The sequence below is a fragment of the Muscardinus avellanarius genome, assembly GCF_963383645.1.
Source record: "Muscardinus avellanarius genome assembly, chromosome: 21".
Taxonomy (NCBI): domain Eukaryota; kingdom Metazoa; phylum Chordata; class Mammalia; order Rodentia; family Gliridae; genus Muscardinus; species Muscardinus avellanarius.
Genome location: NC_137807.1, coordinates 25619532 through 25640846, shown reverse-complemented (window position 1 = coordinate 25640846; position 21315 = coordinate 25619532). Strand labels below are relative to the sequence as shown.

At 55.4% G+C, this 21315-nt stretch overlaps 1 protein-coding gene across 2 annotated transcripts in view; it reads left to right on the top strand.

Annotated features, from left to right (window-relative positions):
• TXNRD2 (thioredoxin reductase 2) overlaps positions 1-21010 on the top strand; it is a gene marked incomplete at its 3' end in the record, with an annotated part of 44335 nt that extends 23325 nt beyond the window's left edge. Inside the window, exons 11-17 of one of the 2 annotated variants that reach the window (XM_080717511.1) lie at positions 180-354; positions 12967-13103; positions 16218-16313; positions 16596-16688; positions 19043-19114; positions 19248-19345; positions 20887-21010. In XM_080717511.1, the coding sequence (XP_080573637.1) occupies positions 180-354; positions 12967-13103; positions 16218-16313; positions 16596-16688; positions 19043-19114; positions 19248-19345; positions 20887-21010 (795 nt within the window). The remainder of the gene's footprint in view (positions 1-179; positions 355-12966; positions 13104-16217; positions 16314-16595; positions 16689-19042; positions 19115-19247; positions 19346-20886) is intronic. The other variant, XM_080717512.1, reaches the window with a different exon arrangement.
• Positions 21011-21315: the final 305 nt, after the last annotated feature.

Genomic DNA, 21315 nt, shown 5'->3' with positions numbered 1-21315 from the left:
GACCAGGTGACTTAGGATCCCAGGACCTGGAGCCGGGAGCCGACACGGGGAGGGGGGGCACTGAGGGTCCCACCCCCTCCAGGAGGATGCCCCGCAGGACTGCAGCCCCGCCAAGCATCCCCATCGTGAGCCGCCGGGGTCCTCAGCGCACGCCCTCACGGGTCCTCTTTCCTTTGCAGCAAATGTCTTCTTTGGTCACGGAACATATGGAGTCTCACGGCACCAAGTTCCTGAGGGGCTGTGTGCCCTCCCGCATCAGCAGGCTCCCAGATGGCCAGCTCCAGGTGACCTGGGAGGACCGGGCCTCAGGCAAGGAGGACGCGGGCACCTTCGACACCATCCTGTGGGCCATAGGTAAGGATGGTCCCTGGTCTTCCCGAGGCCACACTGCAGCACAGCCCCTGTGGCCCGCGGCCTCCCCCTCACCTGCCAGGAGGCCCCCTCTGCCACCGATGCACCTCGCGGGCCATCGCAGAGGTCCTGTGGGGACGTACCACACCTGCCCGTCTTGGGCACACAACTCAGAGGCACTCTGCCTCCAAGCTACACCCCAAGCCCTGTTGTATTTTTATTTTGAAACAGGGTCTTGCTAGGTGGATGAGCGACTCACTGCTTGCTGAGGCTGTCCTCCAAGCTGTGAACCTCCTGAATCAGCCTCCCAGGTGCTGGGATCACAGGCCTGCACCAACACCCTGGACCAGCTGTTTTTCACATATAAAAATGATGCAGGAGGCCATGTGTGGTGGCACATGCTTGTAATATCAGTACTTGGAAAGCTGAGACAGGAGGATCACAGTTTGTGGCCAGCTTCAGCTACTACTTAGTGAGGCCCTTTTCAACTCAGTGAGACCCTGTTTCAAAATAAAGAATAAAAAATAAGGCTGGGGGTATAGCTCAGAGGTAGAATGCCCCTGGCTTCAATCCCCAGTACCACCCCAAAAAAAAAAAAAAAAAGATAAAGGGTTTGGGGCCGTGGGGGCCGTGGAGTGCGGGTCTAGCAGGTGTGAGCCCTGGACCACAGAATACAGGCCCAGAGTTTTTCAGTTCTCAGCCACCTTTGGGTGCTTCTGATGCTCTGGCCGCCCAGGTCCTCGCGCCTGGGAAAGGCACCCCACTTGCCTTTCCAGATGTGGCCGCAGGTTTCGGAAGGCAGCGTCTGCCAGGCGACCCGCAGAGGCACGGGCGGAGGACCCTCTGCTGCTGCTAAGTGCCTGTGCGGCTTCCTTCCCCCCTCCTGCTCCGTGCTTGGCGGACCCCACTTTTTCTTGGGGACCAGGCTGAGTAGGTGTGGCTATGCATAGTGGGTTCTCGGACCTTCCTGGATATCTGGCCTCCCTGGGGAGAAAAGTGGGGCACGTGGGTGCACCTGGGCTAGATGGGGAGTCCGAGAGCTGGGGAACCAGAGGTTCCCGGAGGGGGGCTGCCAGGATGCGCTGTGTCCCTGCGTGGGGCACCGTACGATAGCGCCTCTAGCTCTGGCTCTGCTCTTCCTGACCGTTCTGTCTAGTGGAAGCAATCACAAGGTCGCTTTCTCCCAGGACTAAGGCTCTGACGGGGTGTCCCCTGAGCTGACCAGGGCTCGGATCCCAGTCCCTCTCCGAAACCCCCTGCAGGGCTGGGGCGCAGCTCGGTGGTTGGCGCTGGCCTGGTGCCCCGGGCAAGGAGACCAGCCTTCCCTTCGCCGGCTCCGCTTCCCTGCAGCCCGCGACCGCCGCCGAGTGTGGGTCAAGGCTGCAGGCCAGAGAGCCAGCGGCCCCCAAAGCGGTGTCCCTGGAGGAGCGGCCGCCTCACAGAGAGGGCAGCGTGCCTCCCCTCTCCCCAGTCACTCGGGACACGAGGCCACGAGGCGAAGTCCATTCCGGAAGCGTCTGAGCCTCGGCTCGTGCTCGGTGGGCTTGGCGCTGACTGATGAGCTGCGGAGACCCTGGAGTGGGCGCAGCTCCTCCCACCAGGCCAGCCAGGTCCCAAAGCGTGTTCTTTCTGTGCCCTTGGGATTGAACTCAGCACACCTCCAGCCCTTTTAATTTTTCTATTTCATTTTGTTTCATTTTGTTTGGGTACTGGGGATGGAACCCAGGGCATTCCACCTTTGGGCTGCACTCTCAGCCCTATTTTATTTAAATTCGTTGTTTTGTTGTTGTTGTTGTGGTACTGGGGACTGAACCCAGGGACATTGTGCCTCCAAGCTACACTCCAGCACTATTTTTTATTTAAATTTTTTTAAATGTGGAATTTGGGACGGAATTCGGGCATTCTACCTCTGAGCTATTCCCCCTGCCCTATTTTTTATTCTTTGTTTTGAAACAGGTCTCACTAAGTTGCAGAAGGCCTCACTAAGTAGCTGAGGCTGTCTGCGAACCTGGATCCTCCTGTCTCAGCCTCCCAAGTGCTGGGATGACAAGCATACACCAGCCACCATGTCTGGCCCTATTTTTTTTTTTTTTTTCCAGTACTGGGATGAAATCCAGAAGCATTCGAACTCTGAGCTGCACCCCAGCCCTATTTTTAGTCTTTATTTTGAAACAGGGTCTCTGAGTTCCAAAGGGCCTCAGTAGTAGCTGAGGCTGTCTGCGGACCTGTATCCTCCTGTCTCAGCCTCCCAAATGCTGGGATTACAAGCGTGCACCGTCATGCCTGGCTTGCCCAGCCCTATTTAATTTTTTATTTTGAAACAGGGTGTTCCTAAGTTGCTGAGGCTGACCTTGACCCTGCAGCCCTCCTGTCTCAACCTCCCGAGTACTGCGACTACAGGTGTGCGCCACCACACCTGGCTTATTTTTTATTTTGAAACAGGGCGTCCCTAAATCACTAAGGATCCCCCTGAGTCACCAAGACTGGCCTTGAACCCGCGATCTTCCCACCACAACCTCCCCAAGTACTGGGGTTACAGGCACGTGCCCCTGTGCCCACTCCAAGGGAAACGTAAACTTTAAGTAGGTTCATTGCGATGAACATCAGGAAAGATTAGATACCCTCTGGGAGGTGGCGATGTTAAGCTCTGGAGTTGCTGAGGGCCTTGAAGCAGCTCTCCTGCCTCAGTTTCCAGAGCACTGGGATTACAAGGCACACCACACCAGCCAAACTCCATTGTAAACCGTGGGGTGGCCAGTTTCTTTCTTCCTACCCCTCCTGGCCTCTCCTTTGGCCCCTGCTTCTCCACACCCTGAGACACATAGCCCTGTCTTGCTGCAGGCCATGCCTTTATTTATTTATTTTGTGGTACTGGGGGTAGAATCCAGGGACTTTTCTACCTCCGGGCTACACTCCCAGACCTATTTTATACTTTATTTGGAAACAGGGTCTCACTAAGTTGCTGAGAGCCTCACTAAGTAGCTGAGACTGGCTTCGAACCTGTGCGATCCTCCTGTCTCAGCCTCCCAAGTGTGGGATAACAAGTGTGCACCACCACGCCCGGCTTGGGCCAGGGCCGTGCCTTTGGAAAACCCCGGGGCTACCAGCCTTCAGGCGGGCCTGGCAGGAGGCAAGCGGGGCCCAGCTTGGCGGTGCCCTAGGTTCCTCTGCAACCCTCCCCCACTGGGAGTTTGGGCCATTTCTTGTGTTTTCAGAGAGGACATCCCCGACGCCTGCCTGGCTTGATTGATGTGGGTGGAAGCCCTGGCAGTCCTTGGCCTCTGACCTTGCCTCCCCAGGGCTGTGGCGGTGGCGGCAGTGGTTTCTGGCACGTCGAGGGGGGGCAGGCATGTACTGACTTCACGCTTGCTCTGAGCCAGATTTTGTAAACATTCAGGAGCCACTTCCCAGCTTAACAACTGGCAAGGCTTTCTCTTGGTTTGCCCTGATAAGTCTTTAACCAAGCACGGTTTCTGCTCGCAGTAAAGATGATGTGCTCCAGGAGGCTAGAACTGAACGCCCGGGGCTGCACGTCTGGCACCGCCAGCGTCTTGGCAGCATCTCCTCGCATTGTGCCTCCGGTCCCAAGCAGAGTACTGCGTCCAGACAAGCTGGGCTTCGGTGGGTGTTTACAAACAGACAGGGAAGGACCCCCTCCTCGCCTCCAGAAACACGGAGGGGCCGCAGCGCGGCTGAGCAAGGGGCCTGTGGCTGCCCTGTGAGGTGGGCGCCCCAGCCTGGAAGCCCCGGAGGATTCAGCCTCTTCCTCAGCCAAGCCTTGATCTCCACGTGGTGGATTAAACACATTAGCAGTTGAAGCAGTTAATTGCTGTGCAGGGGGCCCCCTCTGTTTGTCTCTGAATCACCGCCCACACCAGGTGTCTCAGATAATAGACTGGGAACCTCAGCGGGAGGATTTCCTGTCTGCAGATGTGCTGATTACTGCGCTGAGTGAAGACAGTCAGCCGCCACCGCCCCAGCTCTCCTGTCCCGCCAGCTAGTTAACCAGTTGTGGCCTGAATCCACCGCTGTCCTGGGAGTGGGACTGGCCCGCTGCAGGCCGGCATGGTCTTAGCTCTGGTCCAGCCTAGAGTCGGTTTATTTACCTGTTTATTTATGTGTGTGTGGCACTGGGAATCAAACGCTGGGGCATTCTATCTCCAAGCTATACCCCAAGCCCTATTTTCTTTCTTTTTTGAAATGGGGTCTTGTTTGGCTGCCAAGAACCTCACTTAGTTGCTGAAACTGGTCTTGATCCCGCAATCCCCTGTCACAGCCTGCCAAGAACTGGGATTACAGGAATGTGCCTGGCTTAGACATTTTTTAAGTGTTGCTGGGCATTTAATCCAGGGGTCTCCTACCTCTGAGGTACACCCGCAGCCTTATTTTATTATTATTATTATTATTATTATTATTATTATTATTATTTGCAGGTCTTGGGGGGGAACCCAGGGGCAATCTACCTCCGAGCCACACCCCTGCCCTATTTTTTATTCTTTATTTTGAAACCGGGTCTCACTGAGTTGCAGAGGGCCTCACTAAGTAGCTGAGGCTGTCTGCAAACCGTGATACTCAGGTCTCAGCCTTCCTAATGCTGGGATTACAAGCGTGCGCCACCACGCCCGGCCTTATTTTTTTATTTGGAAACAGGTTCTCACTGAGTTGCTGAAGGTCTCACTAAATTGCTAATGATAACCTTGGTCCAGTGATCTTCCTGTCTCAGCCTCCTGAGTCCTGGGAGTGGGAATACTCTGAGCAGTGATTTCATGTGCCTCTGGATAGTTCATCTCTCCCCACATACATGTATTCATATTTATAAATATGATTTATATGTGTTTACATATTAATATATTTTTGTGTTATATATTTATGTATTTAAACATATTTATATATAAACATATATAGTTATATTTTTTCCAGAACCAGGGAATGAACCCAGGTGCACACTACCACTAAGATTCACCTCTAGTTTTCTTCCCTTTTTTTTTTTTTTTTGTACTGAGGATCTAACCCAAGGGCATTCTACCTCTGAGCCACACCCCCAACTCTTTCGATTTGTTAAAATCTTTTTTTGGGGGGTACTGGGAATGGAACTCAGGGGCATTCTACCTCTGAGTTACACACCCATCCCTATTTTTTATTCTTTATTGTGAAACAGGGTCTCGCTGAGTTGCAGAGGGCCTCGCTAAGTAGCTCAGGCTGTCTGCGAACGCAATCCTCCTGTCTCAGCCTCCTGAATGCTTTTTACATCTTGAAACAGTGTCTCACTGATTTGCCGAAGGTCTCACCAAGCGTCTGAGGCTAGCTTTAAGCCCGGGAGTGATCTTCCCGTCTCAGCCTCCCCAGTATGTAGACAACTTAGTGTTGTTGCCCCCCAGTGTACAAACCCCACTTTGAGCTTCTGGAATGGCGGGGTAGCCGGCAAGCGTGGCTTTGGGGCCCTGGGTCTCAGCTTCCTCGCTTCCCTCTGAGCCCCGTGTGCAGGCTGCCCCATGAGCCGCCTCCTACACGGTTTGCCTGTGCGAGGCAGACCGGGGAGGCCGTGGGCACCCAGGTGGCCTGCAGCCTCGGGCTCCTCCTCCACCGGGACAGCTGGCTCAGCTGCATTCAGCCCCAGCTCTCCACACCATGGACACAGCCCACTCAAGTCCCTGCAACGGCCCCCTGTTGGCTGCCAGGCAGCCAGAGGGGTGGGGCGCTAACCAGAACCGAGTCCACCAGGCTAGGTGTTTGTGACTGGAGTGTCCTGAGCCCCATGAGGGAAAGAGGCAGGGCTGGTCCTTCTGCAGGCGGCCATGGGGCTCAGTTCCGTGGCTGGGTGCTCCATGGATGGGGCGGAGTTAACAGCGTTGCCCAGCCGGGACACAGCCAGGCTGCATGCACAAGAGGGACAGAGCTGCAGCCAAGGACATGGGAATTTGAGGAGGAGCCAGGAGGCGGGCATGGTGGCGCACGCCTGTAATCCCAGTGCTTGGCAGGCTGAGACAGGAAGAACTCAGGTTCATGGCTAGCCTCAGCAACTTAGTAAGACTATTTCAAAATTTAAAAAATGAGCCGGGCGTGGTGGCGCACGCTTGTAATCCCTGCGGATCGCACAGGTTTGAAGCCAGCCTCAGCTACTTAGTGAGGCTTTCAGCAACTTAGTGAGACCCTGTTTCCAAAAATAGGTCTGGGAGTATAGTCTGGAGGTAGAAAGCCTCTGGGTTCCACCCCAGTACCACCAAAAATAAAAATTAAAAAATGAAAAGGGCTGGGGAGTGGCCAGAGGTAGAACATCCCTGGTTTGTCTCTAGAATCACTTGCACACACAAAAGGAGAACAAAGTAGCCAAGTATTAGTGATCCCAGCAAGGGGGGCTGAGACCAGAGGATCGAGTTCACGGGCAGCTTCAGCTACTGAGTGGGGCTTTCACGGGCAGCTTCAGCTACTGAGTGGGGCCCTCTGCAACTCAATGAGACCCTGTTTCAAAATAAGGAATAGCCGGGCGTGGTGGTGTGCGCTTGTAATCCCCACGCTTGAGAGGCGGAGACAGGAGGATCGCGCAGGTTTGAAGCCAGCCTCAGCTACTTAGTGAGACCCTGTTTACAAATAAAAGTATAAAATAGGTCTGGGAGTATAGCCCGGAGGTAGAAAGCCCCTGGGTTCCACCCCCAGTACCGCCAAAATAAATAAATGTAATAAATAAGACGCCAATCTCCAGCTCCACAGGCGGGCTCTGCCTGGCCCCAGGCCAGTTCATGGGTATGGCTGGCTCAGGAGGCCTGGTGCCCATCCGCCAGACTACCAGGTGGGCCTAGGTGAAGTGCTGCCCCCCACTGCCCAGGCTGGCGCCCCCACTGCCGCCTTTATACCCTGCGCGTTCCCCTGGATCCCAGGCCGTCTGCACCCGGCCTGCCCCTGCTGGCTTTTAAATCTCACCTCACTACATGGATGCTCCAGGCGGGCGTGAAATCGGAGGCCAGGCTTGGCTTCCCCGTGCAGATGGGAAGTGCTCGCGGCGCTGCCCAGGTCCGCGCCTGTGCGTCCCTGCGTCTAGCAGGCGGGTAGTGATGGCTGGTGCTGCCTCTGCATGGTTTGGGCCTGTGGCCCTCCCTGGCTGCTCCTTGGGGTGGGGCTGGCTGGCAGGCATGCTGGCTTGGCCACCCTGGCCCCGGCAGCAGCTTTGGTAGGGCTCCCCATGTGATCCAAAGCGGATACCCTGCCCTGGCCTGAGGGTGCTCTGGGGCCGCCCCACTGGGCTGTCCTGCTGGCCTGGGAAGGGACACAGGTCCCAGCGTCAGGGGTTTTTAACATGCTTCCCAAGCGTGTGCTTACACATACACCCCCATCGAGAGGCTGTGTACACATTTACTCAGAGGATGTCAATTCATCCCTGGAATTTTAAAGCTCCCACAGCTTGTAGAAGACAGAACAGGACAGCTGGGCACAGTGGCCCGCGCCGTAATCCCGATTCTTGGGAGGCTGAGGCAAGAGCGGTTGCACCTTTGAGGCCAGCCTGGACAATTTAACGAGACCCTGTCTCAAAATAAAAATATAAAGGGCCAGGGGTGCCGCTCAGTGGTAGAACACCCCCGGGTTCAATCTCCAGTACCACAAAAGAAAAAGAAAATAAACTTGCGTTGTTAACATGAGAAGCTCTTATAAGGCAGGAAATCCAATGAAGATATTTATCAACAAATAAGAAAAGAGCCAGGCGTGGTGGCGCACGCTTGTCATCCCAGCATTCGGGAGGCTGAGGTCAGAGGATCGCAGTTCGCGGCTATCCTCAGCTACTTAGTGATGCCCTTTGCAACTCAGTGAGAGCCTGTTTCAAAATAAAGAATAAAAGGAGCCGGGCGCGGTGGCGCACGCTTATAATCCTGGCGCCTGGGAGGTGTAGACAGGAGGATTGTGCAGGTTTGAAGCCACTCTCACTGGCTAAAGAGACCTTGTTTCCAAATAAAAATATAAAAAATGGGTCTAGGAGTGTAGCCCAGAGGTAGAAGGGTTTCCAGGAACGCCAGTACTACCAAAAAAATAAAAAAATAAAAATTAGGGCTGGGGGTGTAGCTCAGAGGTGGAATTCCCCAGGGTTCTATCTCCAGTACCACAAAAAAGAAAAAAAAAAAAGCTGGGCGTAGTGGCGCACGTTTATAATCCCAGTTCTTGGGAGGCTGAGACAGGAGGTTTGCACGGTTGGAAGTCAGCCTCAGCTACTGAGTAAGGCTCTCAGCAACTTAGTGAAACTCTGTTTCCAAATAAAGTATAAATTAGGTCTGGGAGTGTAGCCCAGAGGTAGAAAAGCCCCTGGGTTCCATCCCCAGTACCAGAAGGGAGAAAGAAAGAAAGGAAAAAAGCAAGCAAGCAAGCAAGCAAGCAAGCAGGCAGAGATTAGCAGGGCATGATGGTACATGCTTATAGTCTCAGTACTTGGGAGGCTGAGACAGGAGGTTCAAGAACAGCCTCAGCGGGGCGTGGTGGCGCACGCTTGTAATCCCCGCACTTGAGAGGCGGAGACAGGAGGATAGCGCAGGTTCGAAGCCAGCCTCCGCTGGTTTAAGAGATCCTGTTTCCAAATAAAAATATAAAATAGGTCTGGGCGTGTAGCCCGGAGGGAGAAGGGCTTCCAGGAACCCCGGTACCACCAAAAAAAAAAAGCCTCAGCAACTTAGACACTGTTTTGAAACAAAAGAAGATAAAAAGCTGGAGGTATAGCTCCGAGGTCAAATGTCCCTAGTTCAATCCCAGTACCAAACAAAGAGCAGAAAAGGCTAAGATTAGCAATTCACCAAGGAAAAAGTATAATTAGTAAACGTGGCGAGAAGTATAAAGTATTTAATTTTGCTAATCATCACTGAAGGGCAAATTGAAACAGGGAGAGCCAAAGGAAGAAAGAAAGAGCCTGTTTAGACACACAGGCAGTGTGCTCTGTGTTCTAAAAGCCCGTGGTATTCCGCACAGTAGTACTGTGGTGCGGCTTCTCACAGCCTCAGAGCGGCGTGCCGCGCTGTCTGTACGCAATGCCGTGGCCGTGGCCGAGTGCATCCTCACTGGGTTGGTGTGGTGCACACACGGGGCTCACGCACTGACGGTCACCCGGCGGCACATTCTCCAGCGTGCGTCTCAGCGCTGCCCAACCGCACCTTCTTCCCTTTAGCCTTGTATGCGGCTGGTGGGCGCTTGTGAGGTCCATGGTTACCATAGCTACCAGGAAGCACAGGAGATGCTCTCGGCCTCCGGGGAGTGGCCAGGCGGGTTTATGGGGTGTGTGGACAAGGGTGGCCAGCTCTGGCCACCTTTGATGGGAAAGGCGCCAGGAGGAGGCGGACCCCGTGAGCCGGGCAGGCCAGCTGGAGGAGGGAACTGAGGCTTGAGCCCGAGCTTCGGCCGTGCCTCTGTCTCCAGCCACCTCTCTGTGATGTGGTTTCACCCTGCCTGGTTTCGGCTGATCCCAACTGGTGCCAGCCTGCCTGGCACCTGGATCCTGGGGCCTCGCGGCGCGGAGAGGCTGGAGCCGGCCTCCCGCAAACCAGAGCAGCTGGGCTTAGCCCAGCCTCTGTGTTTTGACTTCCGCCCGGGCAGCAGCTGGAGGCGAGGGTTTCCTTTCCACGCTGCTTCTTGCCCCAGAAGCTCAGGTGGGTGCCACCCACTTTCCGGCTGCCACCGGCTGAACTCTGGCTGGAGACACTGAGAGCTGTGGGAACCGGCCGTCGGGGGCCAAGTCAAGAGTTGCCCGAGCCCCCGGGAGCTGCCCTCAGGGACCACCCACCAGCTCGGCCGGGCCATACCCCCCTAAACGCGAGGCTAACGGGCCTCCGCGGACAGCCCACCGATGACAAGGCCCATATGTTGCCTCCCCTAGGCCAGGGCTGTGTGCAGCCTGGCGGGGGCAGCCCCGTGGACTGATGCCACCTCGGAGCGGCGCCTGAGGTTGGGCAGACGGGATTGGGGCCATTCTGAGCCCGGCCCCTCTCAGCCCCAGGTCTCCAAACCGGGCCCGTTGGCTGGGCAGCCCTGGGGCTTGCGAGCCTGGCCACAGCCTCGACTTCAGCACGTGCGCGTGCCTGGTGAGGCCCAGGGCTTGCCCGCGAGTCCAGCAGGGCGTGGACTCGACCGTCTCGCGGCTGGCTCTGCAGGCTCGTCCTTTACGCACCAGCTTCCTCGGGCTGCGCTGGATCTGGGCACCGCAGGCTGCAGCCCAGCCATCCTTGAGGTCTGTGGTTAGGACCGGCCTGTGAGTGCAACAGAGGAGCTGGGACAGTGGGAGGAGGGCAGGTGGCCGGCGCACCTGGGGCTCCTGAGGCTGAGACGCCCAGGCCCAGAAGGCCTCGCGGCTGCCAGGACAGAACTGCCGCTCCCGTGGGCATCCGGTGGCCATGTCCTCTCCTGCAGGGCGGCTGCTTTTCCATGCCGCACACCCTCCCTGTCCTGTAGTCTGTTATTTATTCACGTATTCATTTATTTAAAGTGGGAAGCCGGGCGTGTTGGCGCAGGCTTGTAATCCCAACATTTAGGAGGCTGAGACAGGAGAATCCAGGTTCACAGACAGCCTCAGCTACTTAGTAAGGCTCTCTGAAACTCAGTGAGACCCTGTTTCAAAATAAAGAATAAAAAAGTAGGCTGGGGTTGTAGCTTGGAGGTAGAATGTCCCTGGGTTCCATCCCCAGTACTGCAAAATAAATAAATAAATAAATAAATAAATAAATAAATAAATAAATAAATAGAAAATAGCTGGGTGTGGTGGCGCACGCTTGTAATCCCAGTATTCAGGAGGCTGAGACAGGAGGATCGCAGTTTGAGGGCAGCCTCAGCTACCTAGGCCCTTCGCAACTCAGTGAGACCCTGTTTCAAAATAAAGAATAAAGGCCGGGTGTGGTGGCCTACACTTGTAATCCCTGCACTTGGGAGGCTGAGACAGGAGGATCGCACAGGTTCAAAGCCAGCCTCAGCTACTTAGTGAGGCTCTCAGCAACTTAGTGAGACCCTGTTTCCAAATAAAGTATAAAATAGGTCTGGGAGTATAGCCCGGGGATAAAAAGCCTCTGGGTTTCACCCCCAATACCACACACAAAAAAAAGGGCCGGAGGTGCAGCTCGGAGGTAGAAGGTCCCTGGTCTCCAACCCCAGTACCGCAAAAAATAAATAAATAAATAAATAAAAACTAAAAAAAATTGTACTGGGTATTGGACCCAGGGGTACTCTACCTCTGGACTCTACCCTCACCCACATCCCTTTCATTTTTGGTTTTGAAACAGGGTCTCACTAAATTGCTGAGACTGGCCTCGAACCTGCAGTTCTCCTATCTTAGCCTCCTAAGTACTGGGATATGTATGTATGTGTGTATGTATGTATGTATTTTGTATGTGGTACTGGGGATAGAGCCCAGGGACATTCTATCTACACCCCCAGCCCCATTTTATTTTGTTTTCTTTTTGTACGTGTTTATGTATATTGGGCATTGAATCCAGGGGTGCTCTTCCTCCAAACTACACCCCAGCCCCTTTTTTTCTTTTATTTTGAATCAGGTCTCTCTAACGTGCTGAGGCTCTTACTAACTTGTTACGGCTGGCCTGGAACCTACAAGCCTCCTTTTGAATACTGGGATTGCAGGCATGCACCACCTCACTTGACTGGAAAGAAAAAAATTGTCTTTTGATTGTGTTGGATCTAGTAGCGCACGCCTGTGGTCCTGGTACTTGGGAGGCTGAGATAGGAGGATCCGGGCTCGAAGCCAGTCATCAGGAGTCAGTTTGATGTTCTGGCTGTGGGTTGTGGTGGCCCTCGCCTGTAATCCCAGTGATTAGAGGCTGAGACAGAAGCATCACAGGTTCGAGGACAGCCTCCGCAAGTACTGAGACTCTTAGCAACCCAGAGGGAACTTGTTTCAAAGTAAAAATAGGGCCCGGGGGAGGTAGATTGTCCCCGGGTTCAATCTCCAGTATCACAAAAATTAAAAAATAAGTAAATTTGAAAAATAAAAGGGTCTGGGGACGTAGCTCAGTGATCGAGTTTAGCACCCCAGACAAACAGCTGAGTGTAGCTCTGTGGTGGCGTAGCTCAATCCCCAGTACTGAAAAAAAAAAAAAAAAAATCCACGAGCTGTGTCTAGACCATCTTGTCTCTACCTGTCCCTTCCTTCGTTTCTGTTCTTGTCCTTCTGTGATTATGTTTTTTCTCGTGGTGATGGGATTGAGCCCGGGGTGCGGCCTCTGGGCCCCTCTCCCAGCCCTCGCGAGGATGGGCCAGCCGTTGCTTGTGGTGAGTTGGGCGGTGTGCAGGGGCCCTCGTGGCCAGCCCGGCCTCAGCTCATCCGGGTCCCATGTTAGCTGCTTCTGCAGTCACGCGCACAGAGAGGCAGAGGCCTTTCCAGGGTCTCTTGTGCACGGAAGAACAGGCAGTCTCGGGCTGCCATCTCCCGGGTCCACCATCATCCCAGGACTTGGGAAGCTGAGACGTGAGACCCACAGAGTTGAGGCCAGCCTCGGCAATTTAACAGGACCCGGTGTCAAAATTTAAAAGGTTAGGGTGGTTGTTCGGAGGTAGAATCCCCCTGGGGTCCGTCCCCAGTACCAAAAGCAAAAAGGACCCGCATCAAAAACTGTTAAAGGAAGTCATGGAAACTTCTCTGACTTTCAGGGCGTGATCCGGAAACTAGAAATCTAAATTTGGAGAAGGCTGGCGTGGCCATTGATCCCAAGAGTCAGAAGATCCTCGTGGATGCCCAGGAGGCCACCTCTGTCCCCCACATCTATGCTATTGGAGACGTCGCAGAGGTATGGCCTGGCTCCAGGGCCCAGTGTCCCCAGCCCAGCTGCTCCCCTGCTTACCCGCTGCGATGCAGGCCCACAGGTCCCCACGGCTGCTATTGTGGGCAGAAATGCTCTTTAGTGACAGGAGCTGGGCGCACGCCTGTAATCCCAGAATTGAGAGGCTGAAAGAGGAGGCTTACAGGTTCAAGGCCAGCTTCAGCAACTTAGTAAGGCTCTCAGCAACTTAAAGACCCTGTTTCAAAAACAAAAAAGAGGGGGGTTGGTTGTGTAGCTCAGAGGTAGAACACCCCTCAGTTCAGTCCCCAGTACCACACACACACACACATATTTCAAAGAGCCAGGCGTGGTGGCACACACTTGTAATCCCAGCATTTGGGAGGCTGAGACAGGAGGATCGCAGTTCGAGGACAGCCTCAGCTACTTAGTGAGGCCCTCTGCAACTCAGTGAGACCCTGTCTCAAAATAAAGAATAAAAAATAGGGCAGGGGGTGTAGCTCAGAGGTATAATGCCCCTGGGTTCATCCCCAGTACCACAAAAAACAAAAACAAAAATAGGGCTGGGGGAATGTCCCCAATCCCAGTCATCAATACTACAATCAATCAATAAAAGGACTCGGGGTGTAGCTCAGAAGTAGAACGCCCTTGAGTTCAATCCCCAGTACTCCCCCACACACACCAATAAAAGGCTATTAGCCAGGTATGACGGAGTATGCCTGTAATCCCAGCGCTTGGAGGCGGAGACAAGAAGATCACAGGTTTGAAGCCAGTCTCAGCAGTTTAGTGAGACCCTCCACCACTTGATGAGACTCTGTTGCAAATTAAAAAATAAAAATACAGAGCTGGGCGTAGTGGCGCACGCTTGTAATCCCCGCGGTTGGGAGGCGGAGACAGGAGGACCGTGCAGGTTCGAAGCCAGCCGCACTGGCGTAAGAGCCCCTGATTCCAAATAAAAAATAGAAAAATAAGTCTGGGAGTGTAGGCCAGAGGTAGAAGGGTTTCCAGGAACCCCAGTACCACCAAAAGAAAAGGAAAAGAAAAAGATACTGGAATTGAATTTTGGAGAGAGAATGTCCCAAGGTTCAATTCCCAGTACCAAAAAACAATAACAAAAACAAGCTCTCCATGCAAAGTGGCTCATACCAGTCACCCCAGAGCCTGGGAGGCTGAGGCAGGAGGACCGCAGGAGGCCAGCCTCAGGTACTTATGAGACCCTGTTTCAAAATAAAAATAAAAAGAGTTGGGGGTATAGCTCAGTGGTAGACCCCCCTGGCCTTAATCCTTCATACCAAAAACTAAAAAGCCAACATCGGAGGGCTGTGGCATGATCATCCCACCTTCTGAGGGTTGCGGGCCTGGCGGGGCCGCCCTGTGCCCAGGGCTCTGCGTGCAGGCGCAGTCCCCTCCTGCCGGGGGCGTGTGTGGGGCCAGGCCTCTCCTTCCCGGGCAACAGGGCTCCCTCAGGACTGGCCAGGGCCACGCCCCGGCCTCAGGACCTCTGGCAGGCGAGGGAGCCCTGCCCGCCTTGCCTGAGAAGTACTCGTGGCCATTTCTCCTCCCCCTCCTCCTCCTCCTCCTCTTCTTCTTTGTGGTACTGAGGACCTCCGAGCTACACCCCTAGCCCTATTTTTTATTATTTATTTGGAAACAGAGTCTCACTGAGTTGCAGAGGGCCTCACTAAATAGTAGCTGAGGCTGCCTGTGAACCGCAATCCTCCCGCTGAACACTTCAGCCTGTGTGGCTGGAGGGTATGGCCGACAAAGGTCTCTGCAGTGTGAAGGGTCGCTCCCTGCGTGGGGAGCGGGAGGGCCGCCTGCACCTGCGTGGGTGTCTCCGCGGTTGGTCAGGTGGAGTACCGCAGCACTTCCCCGGGTTTATCTCTGCAGAGCTCCCTCCATCCATTCCAGTGACTGGCGGCTGATCCCAGGCCTGCCCCCCAGGGAGCACCTGGCGGGCCTGGGAAGGAGGGGCCTCTGCAAAGCGAAACTGGGATGTGGGTTCCTCGTGGGCTGTGCGTGTGTCAGAAGTACACGGAGTAGAGCCGGGCGTGGTGGCGCATGCCTATAATCCCCGTGCTGGAGAGGCTGAGACCCGAGGATCTCAGGTTTGCAGCCATGTTTCAAAGTAAGAAAATAAAACAAAATAGCACTTGGGGTGTAGCTCAGAGGTAGAATGCTCCTGGGTTCCATCCCCAGTACCATGAAAATAAATAAAAATAAATTAAAAAATACATGGAATACGTTAGACCTATATTAGCTAGAATCCCAATTAAGGGGACCAGCAGCACCCCCTCTCTAGCGTTTCTGGAGATTTAATTGGGTACTCTACCACTGATCTGCACCCCAGCCCTTTTGTGTGTGGGGGTCTGGAGATGGAACCCAGGGGCATTCCACCTCTGAGCTACACCCCCATCCCTATTTTTTATTCTTTATTTTGAAACAGGTCTCACTGAGTTGCAAAGGGCCTCACTAAGTATCCGAGGCTGGCCATGAACCACGATCCTCCTGCTTCAGCCTCCTGAATGCTGGGATTACAAGTGTGTGCCACCACGCCTGGCTATCCCAGCCCTTTTTATTTATTTGTTTTGGGGCTACAGATTGAACCCAGAAGCATTCTACCTCTAGGCTATACCCCCAGCCCTATTGCCTATTTTTTAAATTTTGAAACAGGGTCTTTTTTTTTTTTTTTTTTTTTTTTGCGGTACTGGGGATGAAACTCCAAGCTACACTCCCAGCCCTATTTTTTATTCTTTATTTTGAAACAGGGTCTCAAAATAAAGAGACCCTTTGAGTTGCAAAGGGACCCGCTGAACAGCTGAGGCTGTCTGCACATCGCGATCCTCCTGTCTCAGCCTCCCTAGTACTGGGATGACAAGCGTGCGCCATCGTGCCCGGCTTGAAGCAGGGTCTTGCTAATTTGCTGAGTCTCACAAGTTGCTGAGGCTGTCTCTGAACCTGCGGTCCTCCTGTCTCGGCTTCCCAGGTACAGATGCCACTGCACCTGGCCCCTTTGGGCTTTTCTGATGGGCAGTGGCCCGCTCGGAGCCAGTGGGCGGCGGTGGTGTGGGGACTGCGCGGAGGCTGTGGTGACGCCGCCGTAACCCCAGTTCCTCCCGTCAGGGGCGGCCCGAGCTGACGCCCACGGCCATCATGGCGGGGAAGCTCCTGGCCCAGCGGCTCTTCGGGGGCTCCTTGGCCCTAATGGATTACAGCAACGTGAGTTCTCTCCCCGTGTGCTGCCTTGTTCCGGGGGAGGGTGTGCGCACGGTGCGCTGGCGAGCACACGTATGTTTGTTTTGTGCACACACGTATGCCTTTGCAGGAGAGGGCATCTGTGTAGATGCAAACTACAAGTGTTTTCGTTCCGAGTGGATCCCGCAAACTGGGAGCGAGCCGTCTCCTGTGCCGCGGCCCGGCCTCTGTGGCTGGAGGCCCTGCCTGTGGTCAGCGCCTGCTGCACACAGCGGGCACATACCTGAGTCCAGGCCTGCCTTCCAGGTTCCCACGACTGTCTTCACGCCCCTGGAATACGGCTGTGTGGGGCTTTCGGAGGAGGAGGCTGTGGCCCGCCACGGGCAGGAGCACATTGAGGTAGGCCAGACCCTGAGGGAGCCTGTGTGGCCCTCTCTGTGGGGTGCCCCGGAGTGCTGGGGCGGGCTGGGGAGGCACTGCAGGGCGGCTCTAGAACGAAGGCAGGCTGGCGTGGTGGTGCACACTTATGATCCTAGTGCTGGGGAGGCCGAGACAGGGGGATCGAAGGTTCGAGGCCGGCCTCAGCTAGAGTTAGGCCTTCTGCAACTTAGTGAGACCTTGTTTCAAAATAAAGTTAAAAAATCAGGCTGGAGCCAGGTGTGGTGGTGCACGTTTGTAATCCCAGCATTTGGGAGGCTGAGACAGGAGGATTGTAATTCACAAACAGCCTCAGCTACTTAGTGAGGCCCTTTGCAACTCTGAGATCCTGTTTCAAAAATTTAAAAAAGACTAAAAATATAGGGCTGGCATGTAGCTCAGAGGTACCATCCCCAGTCCCCCCCTCACACACACACATAGAAATGATGGCAGAGCCTCAGCAGCTCTGGCTCATGGCCACCTGCTGCCACCCCTCACGTGGCTAAGGGCCCGAGGCGCCTCCAGCCCCAGGCTGGCTGCTGGTGCGCCCCACGCCACAGGGCCCCCACCATACCGCCGTTACTCCCGGACAGAGTCTCAGAGCACCCAAGTGCCAGCCTCGTAGGGGATGGCGTCCCAGTCACAGAAGGCCCAGGGCCAGGAACCAGTGGACATCCCCACTTCACAGGGGCATGCGTCTCTCCACCAGGGGTCTTCTCTGCCCTCCACCATGGCCCATCGCCTCCTACCACACCTGAAAGGCCCTGGGACTCCTTGGGGGCCAGCAGGCCTGACCCCACCCTGCCCTGACCATGCCTCCTCCAGGTGTGGGTTTCTTGGTACTGAGGATGGAACCAAGGGGCATTCTTAACTCCAAGCTCCGTCCCCAGTCCTGTTTTTTTGTTCTTCATTTTTTATTGTTTATTTGTAGTACTAGAGATGGAACTCATGGGCATTCTATCTCAGCTACACCCCCAGCCCTATTTTGTATCCTTTACTTATTTATTTATTTATTTTTGTGGTACTGGGGATGGAACCCAGGGGCTTTTCTACTTCTGGGCTACACTCCCAGATCTATTTTATATTTTATTTGGAAACAGGGTCTCACTGAGTTGCTGAGAGCCTCGCTCAGTAGCTGAGGCTGGCTTCGAACCTGTACGATCCTCCTGTCTCAATCTCCCAAGCGCTGGGATTACAAGCGTGCGCCTCCATGCCCTGCATTATTCTTTATTTTGAAATAGTCTCACTCATTGCAGAGGGCCTCACTAAGTAACTGAGGCTGTCTACGAACTGCAATTCTCCTGTCTCGGCCTCCCAGATGCTGGGATTTCAAGCTTGTGCCACCACGCCTGGCTTTATTCTTTATCTTGGAATGGTCTCACTCATTGCAGAGGGCCTAAGTAGCTGAGGCTGGCCACGGACAGGTCAGGCACAGGGCCGACCTGAAGGGCAGCTCGGTCTTTGAAGCCTGCCAGGCCATGGAAGCTCGCAGCTTGTGTGTGGTTTCATCTTCCCACTGCAGCAGCTCTCAAGCGATGGAAGAAAATGGGGCCCGGGAGGGGGCCTCTGCCATTTGGGAATGAGTTACCAGGCCCAGAGCCTGGCCTTCCCCACACTGAGCCTGGCAGTCCCCAGGCCTGAGCCGGCCTCCCCCGCACCGAGCCTCTCCATCCCTGGACTGGCCCGCAGGCCGGCCTCCCCTGTCCCCGGCAGTTTGTTTGCTGTTTCAGTTTGATTCGTGGTGCGTGTGCCGCGACGCACGCTCCCGGTGCTGCACGCCGTTGTTTTATGTTTTGCGATGTGGGATGGCCAGATACTCTGGGTTTGTTTCTTTCCGGCCTGCCTTGCTCAGAGCAGTGTGCTTGGCGCGTGTTCATTACTACTGACCTGCAGCACACGTAGGCGGCTCGTTTCTGACACCCCCATCCTGCCGCTCCCACGTGGCTCCGCCGAGCCAGCCCTCCTTGCTGAGCCTGCCGCCCGGCCCTGCCCCACAGGCCCTGCCTGCGGCCGCCCTTCCAGCCTGTGTCCACCCGGTTTCAGCTCCTGAGGGGTGTGTCGGGGTACCGTGACATGTCATGGTGGCCCCTTGGGTGGGCCTGCACCCAACCCCTGCCGCACGTAGCTCAGGGGGTCTCGGGCCTGGCCAGGAGGGTCTTTCTGCCACCCTGCCTCCCGTGAGTGCCGGAGGGGGCTCTGCGCCAGCTGGCTGGGTCTCGGCCCAGACTGCAGCTTCCAGCCAGGCGCAGGCCCCGGCCCCCAGGGAGCCCTCTATTCCCCAGGACTGGTTTGGTTGGCTGCAGCCACTGACCCCAGGCCTCTGCCTTATCACCCAGGTCTACCACGCGTACTATAAACCGCTGGAGTTCACGGTGCCCGAACGGGACTCGTCTCAGTGTTACATAAAGGTGAGTTCCCTGGAGGCCCCGCCGCGCTGGTGCACAGCCGCGGAGGCAGCAGGGGCGGGGTACCGCGGTGCCCAGAGCTAAGCAGCGGGATGCGCACGGTCCCGCCCCAGGGCTGAGACGCTGTGGCTTTCAGATGGTGTGCCTGAGAGAAGCCCCACAGCAGGTGCTGGGCCTGCACTTCCTCGGCCCCAACGCCGGCGAGGTCACCCAGGGATTCGCTCTGGGGATCAGGTAAGCTGCGTGTTGCTTCCACGAGGCCCCTCGCAGACTCCCCTACACGTGGCGGTCGGTGTGGGAGAAACAGCTTTCCCCTGTAGCCAAAGGCATGAAGCCAGAGCCACAAAGCCTGGCCTCTGAGGCTGCCTGCCGCCAGGGGTTGCTGCGGCCCTGCTTGGATCACGATTTGGGCCTTTTTTATGCAGAACAAGCAGAATTGAAGCCAGGCATGGTGGTGCTCGCACGAAATCCCAGTGCTTGGGAGGCCGAGACAGAAAGATGGGAGGTTCAAGGCCGGTCTCTGCAACTTAGTGAGACCCTGTTTCAAAATCACAGACAGAAAGGGCCAGGCGTGGTGATGGAAGCTTGTAATCCCATCCTTAGGAGGCTGAGACAGGAAGGTGCAGGTCCGAGGACAGCCTTAGCTACTTAGTGAGGCTCTCCATAATCTACTGAGACCTTTTTCTTTTTTTTTCCAGTACTGGGGATGGAACCCAGGGACATTCTACCTCCAAGCTATACCCCCAGCCCTATTTTTTAGTCTTTTTATTTATTTTAATTAATTATTATTATTTTTGGTGGTACTGGGGTTCCTGGAAGCCCTTCTACCTCCGGGCTATACTCCCACACCTATTTTTACATTTTTATTTGGAAACAGGGTCTCCTAAGCCAGCGCGCCTGGCTGGCTTTGAACCAGCGCGATCCTCCTGTCTCTGCCTCCCAAGCGCGGGGATTACAAGCGTGCGCCACCACGCCAGGCTGAAACCTTATTTCAAAATAAAATATAAAGCTGGGCACTTGTAATCCCAGCCCTCGGGAGGCTGAGACAGGAAGATTGCAGTTCATGGACAGCCTCAGCTATTTACTGAGGCTCTTCACAACTCAGTGAAATCCTGTTTCAAAAAATAAAAAGAGCCGGGCGTGGGGGCGCACGCTTGAAATCCCCGCGCTTGGGAGGCAGAGACAGGAGGATCCCGCTGGTTCAAAGCTAGCCGCACTGGCTTAAGAGACCCTGTGTCCAAATAAAAATACAAAAATAGGTCTGGGAGTATAACCCGGAGGTAGAAGGGTTTCCAGAAACCCCAGTACCACAAAAAAATTTTTTTTTAATTTAAAAAAAGACTTTAAAAAAAGGGCTGGGGTGTAGCTCGGAGGTACCGTGCCCCTGGGTTCCATCCCCGGTACCACACACACACAAAAATAATGAAATAAAAAGGTCCAGCAGGGGCTAGCTGGAAGGCAAAACACCCCTGGTTCAATCCCCAGCCTCACACACAGAGAAGCGGGACAGCCCAGGCTCTGGGTGGCAGCTGGACCCACCTTGATGGAGCGAGGGAGAGGCTCCATCAAGAGGAGAGGTTGGTGGGAGGCAGCAGAGGGCGCGGGCCACCGTGGCTGCGGGCACTGGAGGGAGGCGGGCAGGCCCCGATGGGCAAGCACAGGTGCCCCGGTTGCTGAGCACAGAAGGCGGCGGGGAGAAGACCACATGCCCTGAGCAGGTGTGTTGCTGCCACAGCCCCACCCGCGCTCACTGCTGTCTCCACGCCCTGCCGCAGGTGCGGGGCCTCCCGGGCACAGGTGGTGCAGACGGTGGGCATCCACCCCACCTGCTCCGAGGAGGTGGTGAAGCTGCACATCTCCAAGCGCTCGGGCCTGGATCCCACTGTGACCGGCTGCTGAGGTTAAGCCGTCATCCCTGCAGGCCACAGGGACCCGCGTGCCATCCCCGCTGCCAGCTCCAGGGGCCAGGTGCGCAGGTTTGAGGGTGCGGCATGTGGCTGGGGGATGGCAGCCACCCTGGCGGGCTCCTCCAGGCGCAGGATGTGGCCACACCTGCCATGCCACGGGAGCAGGCTGGCCCTGATGGACATCCCAGGTCTCCACTCCTTGTGGAGTGTCCGCCCCTCCTGGCCCTGCAGGAGCCCGTGCCACCTCCTCCCTGTCTCCCAGAAGGTATGGATGCAGCTCCAGCAGGACCACCCTGC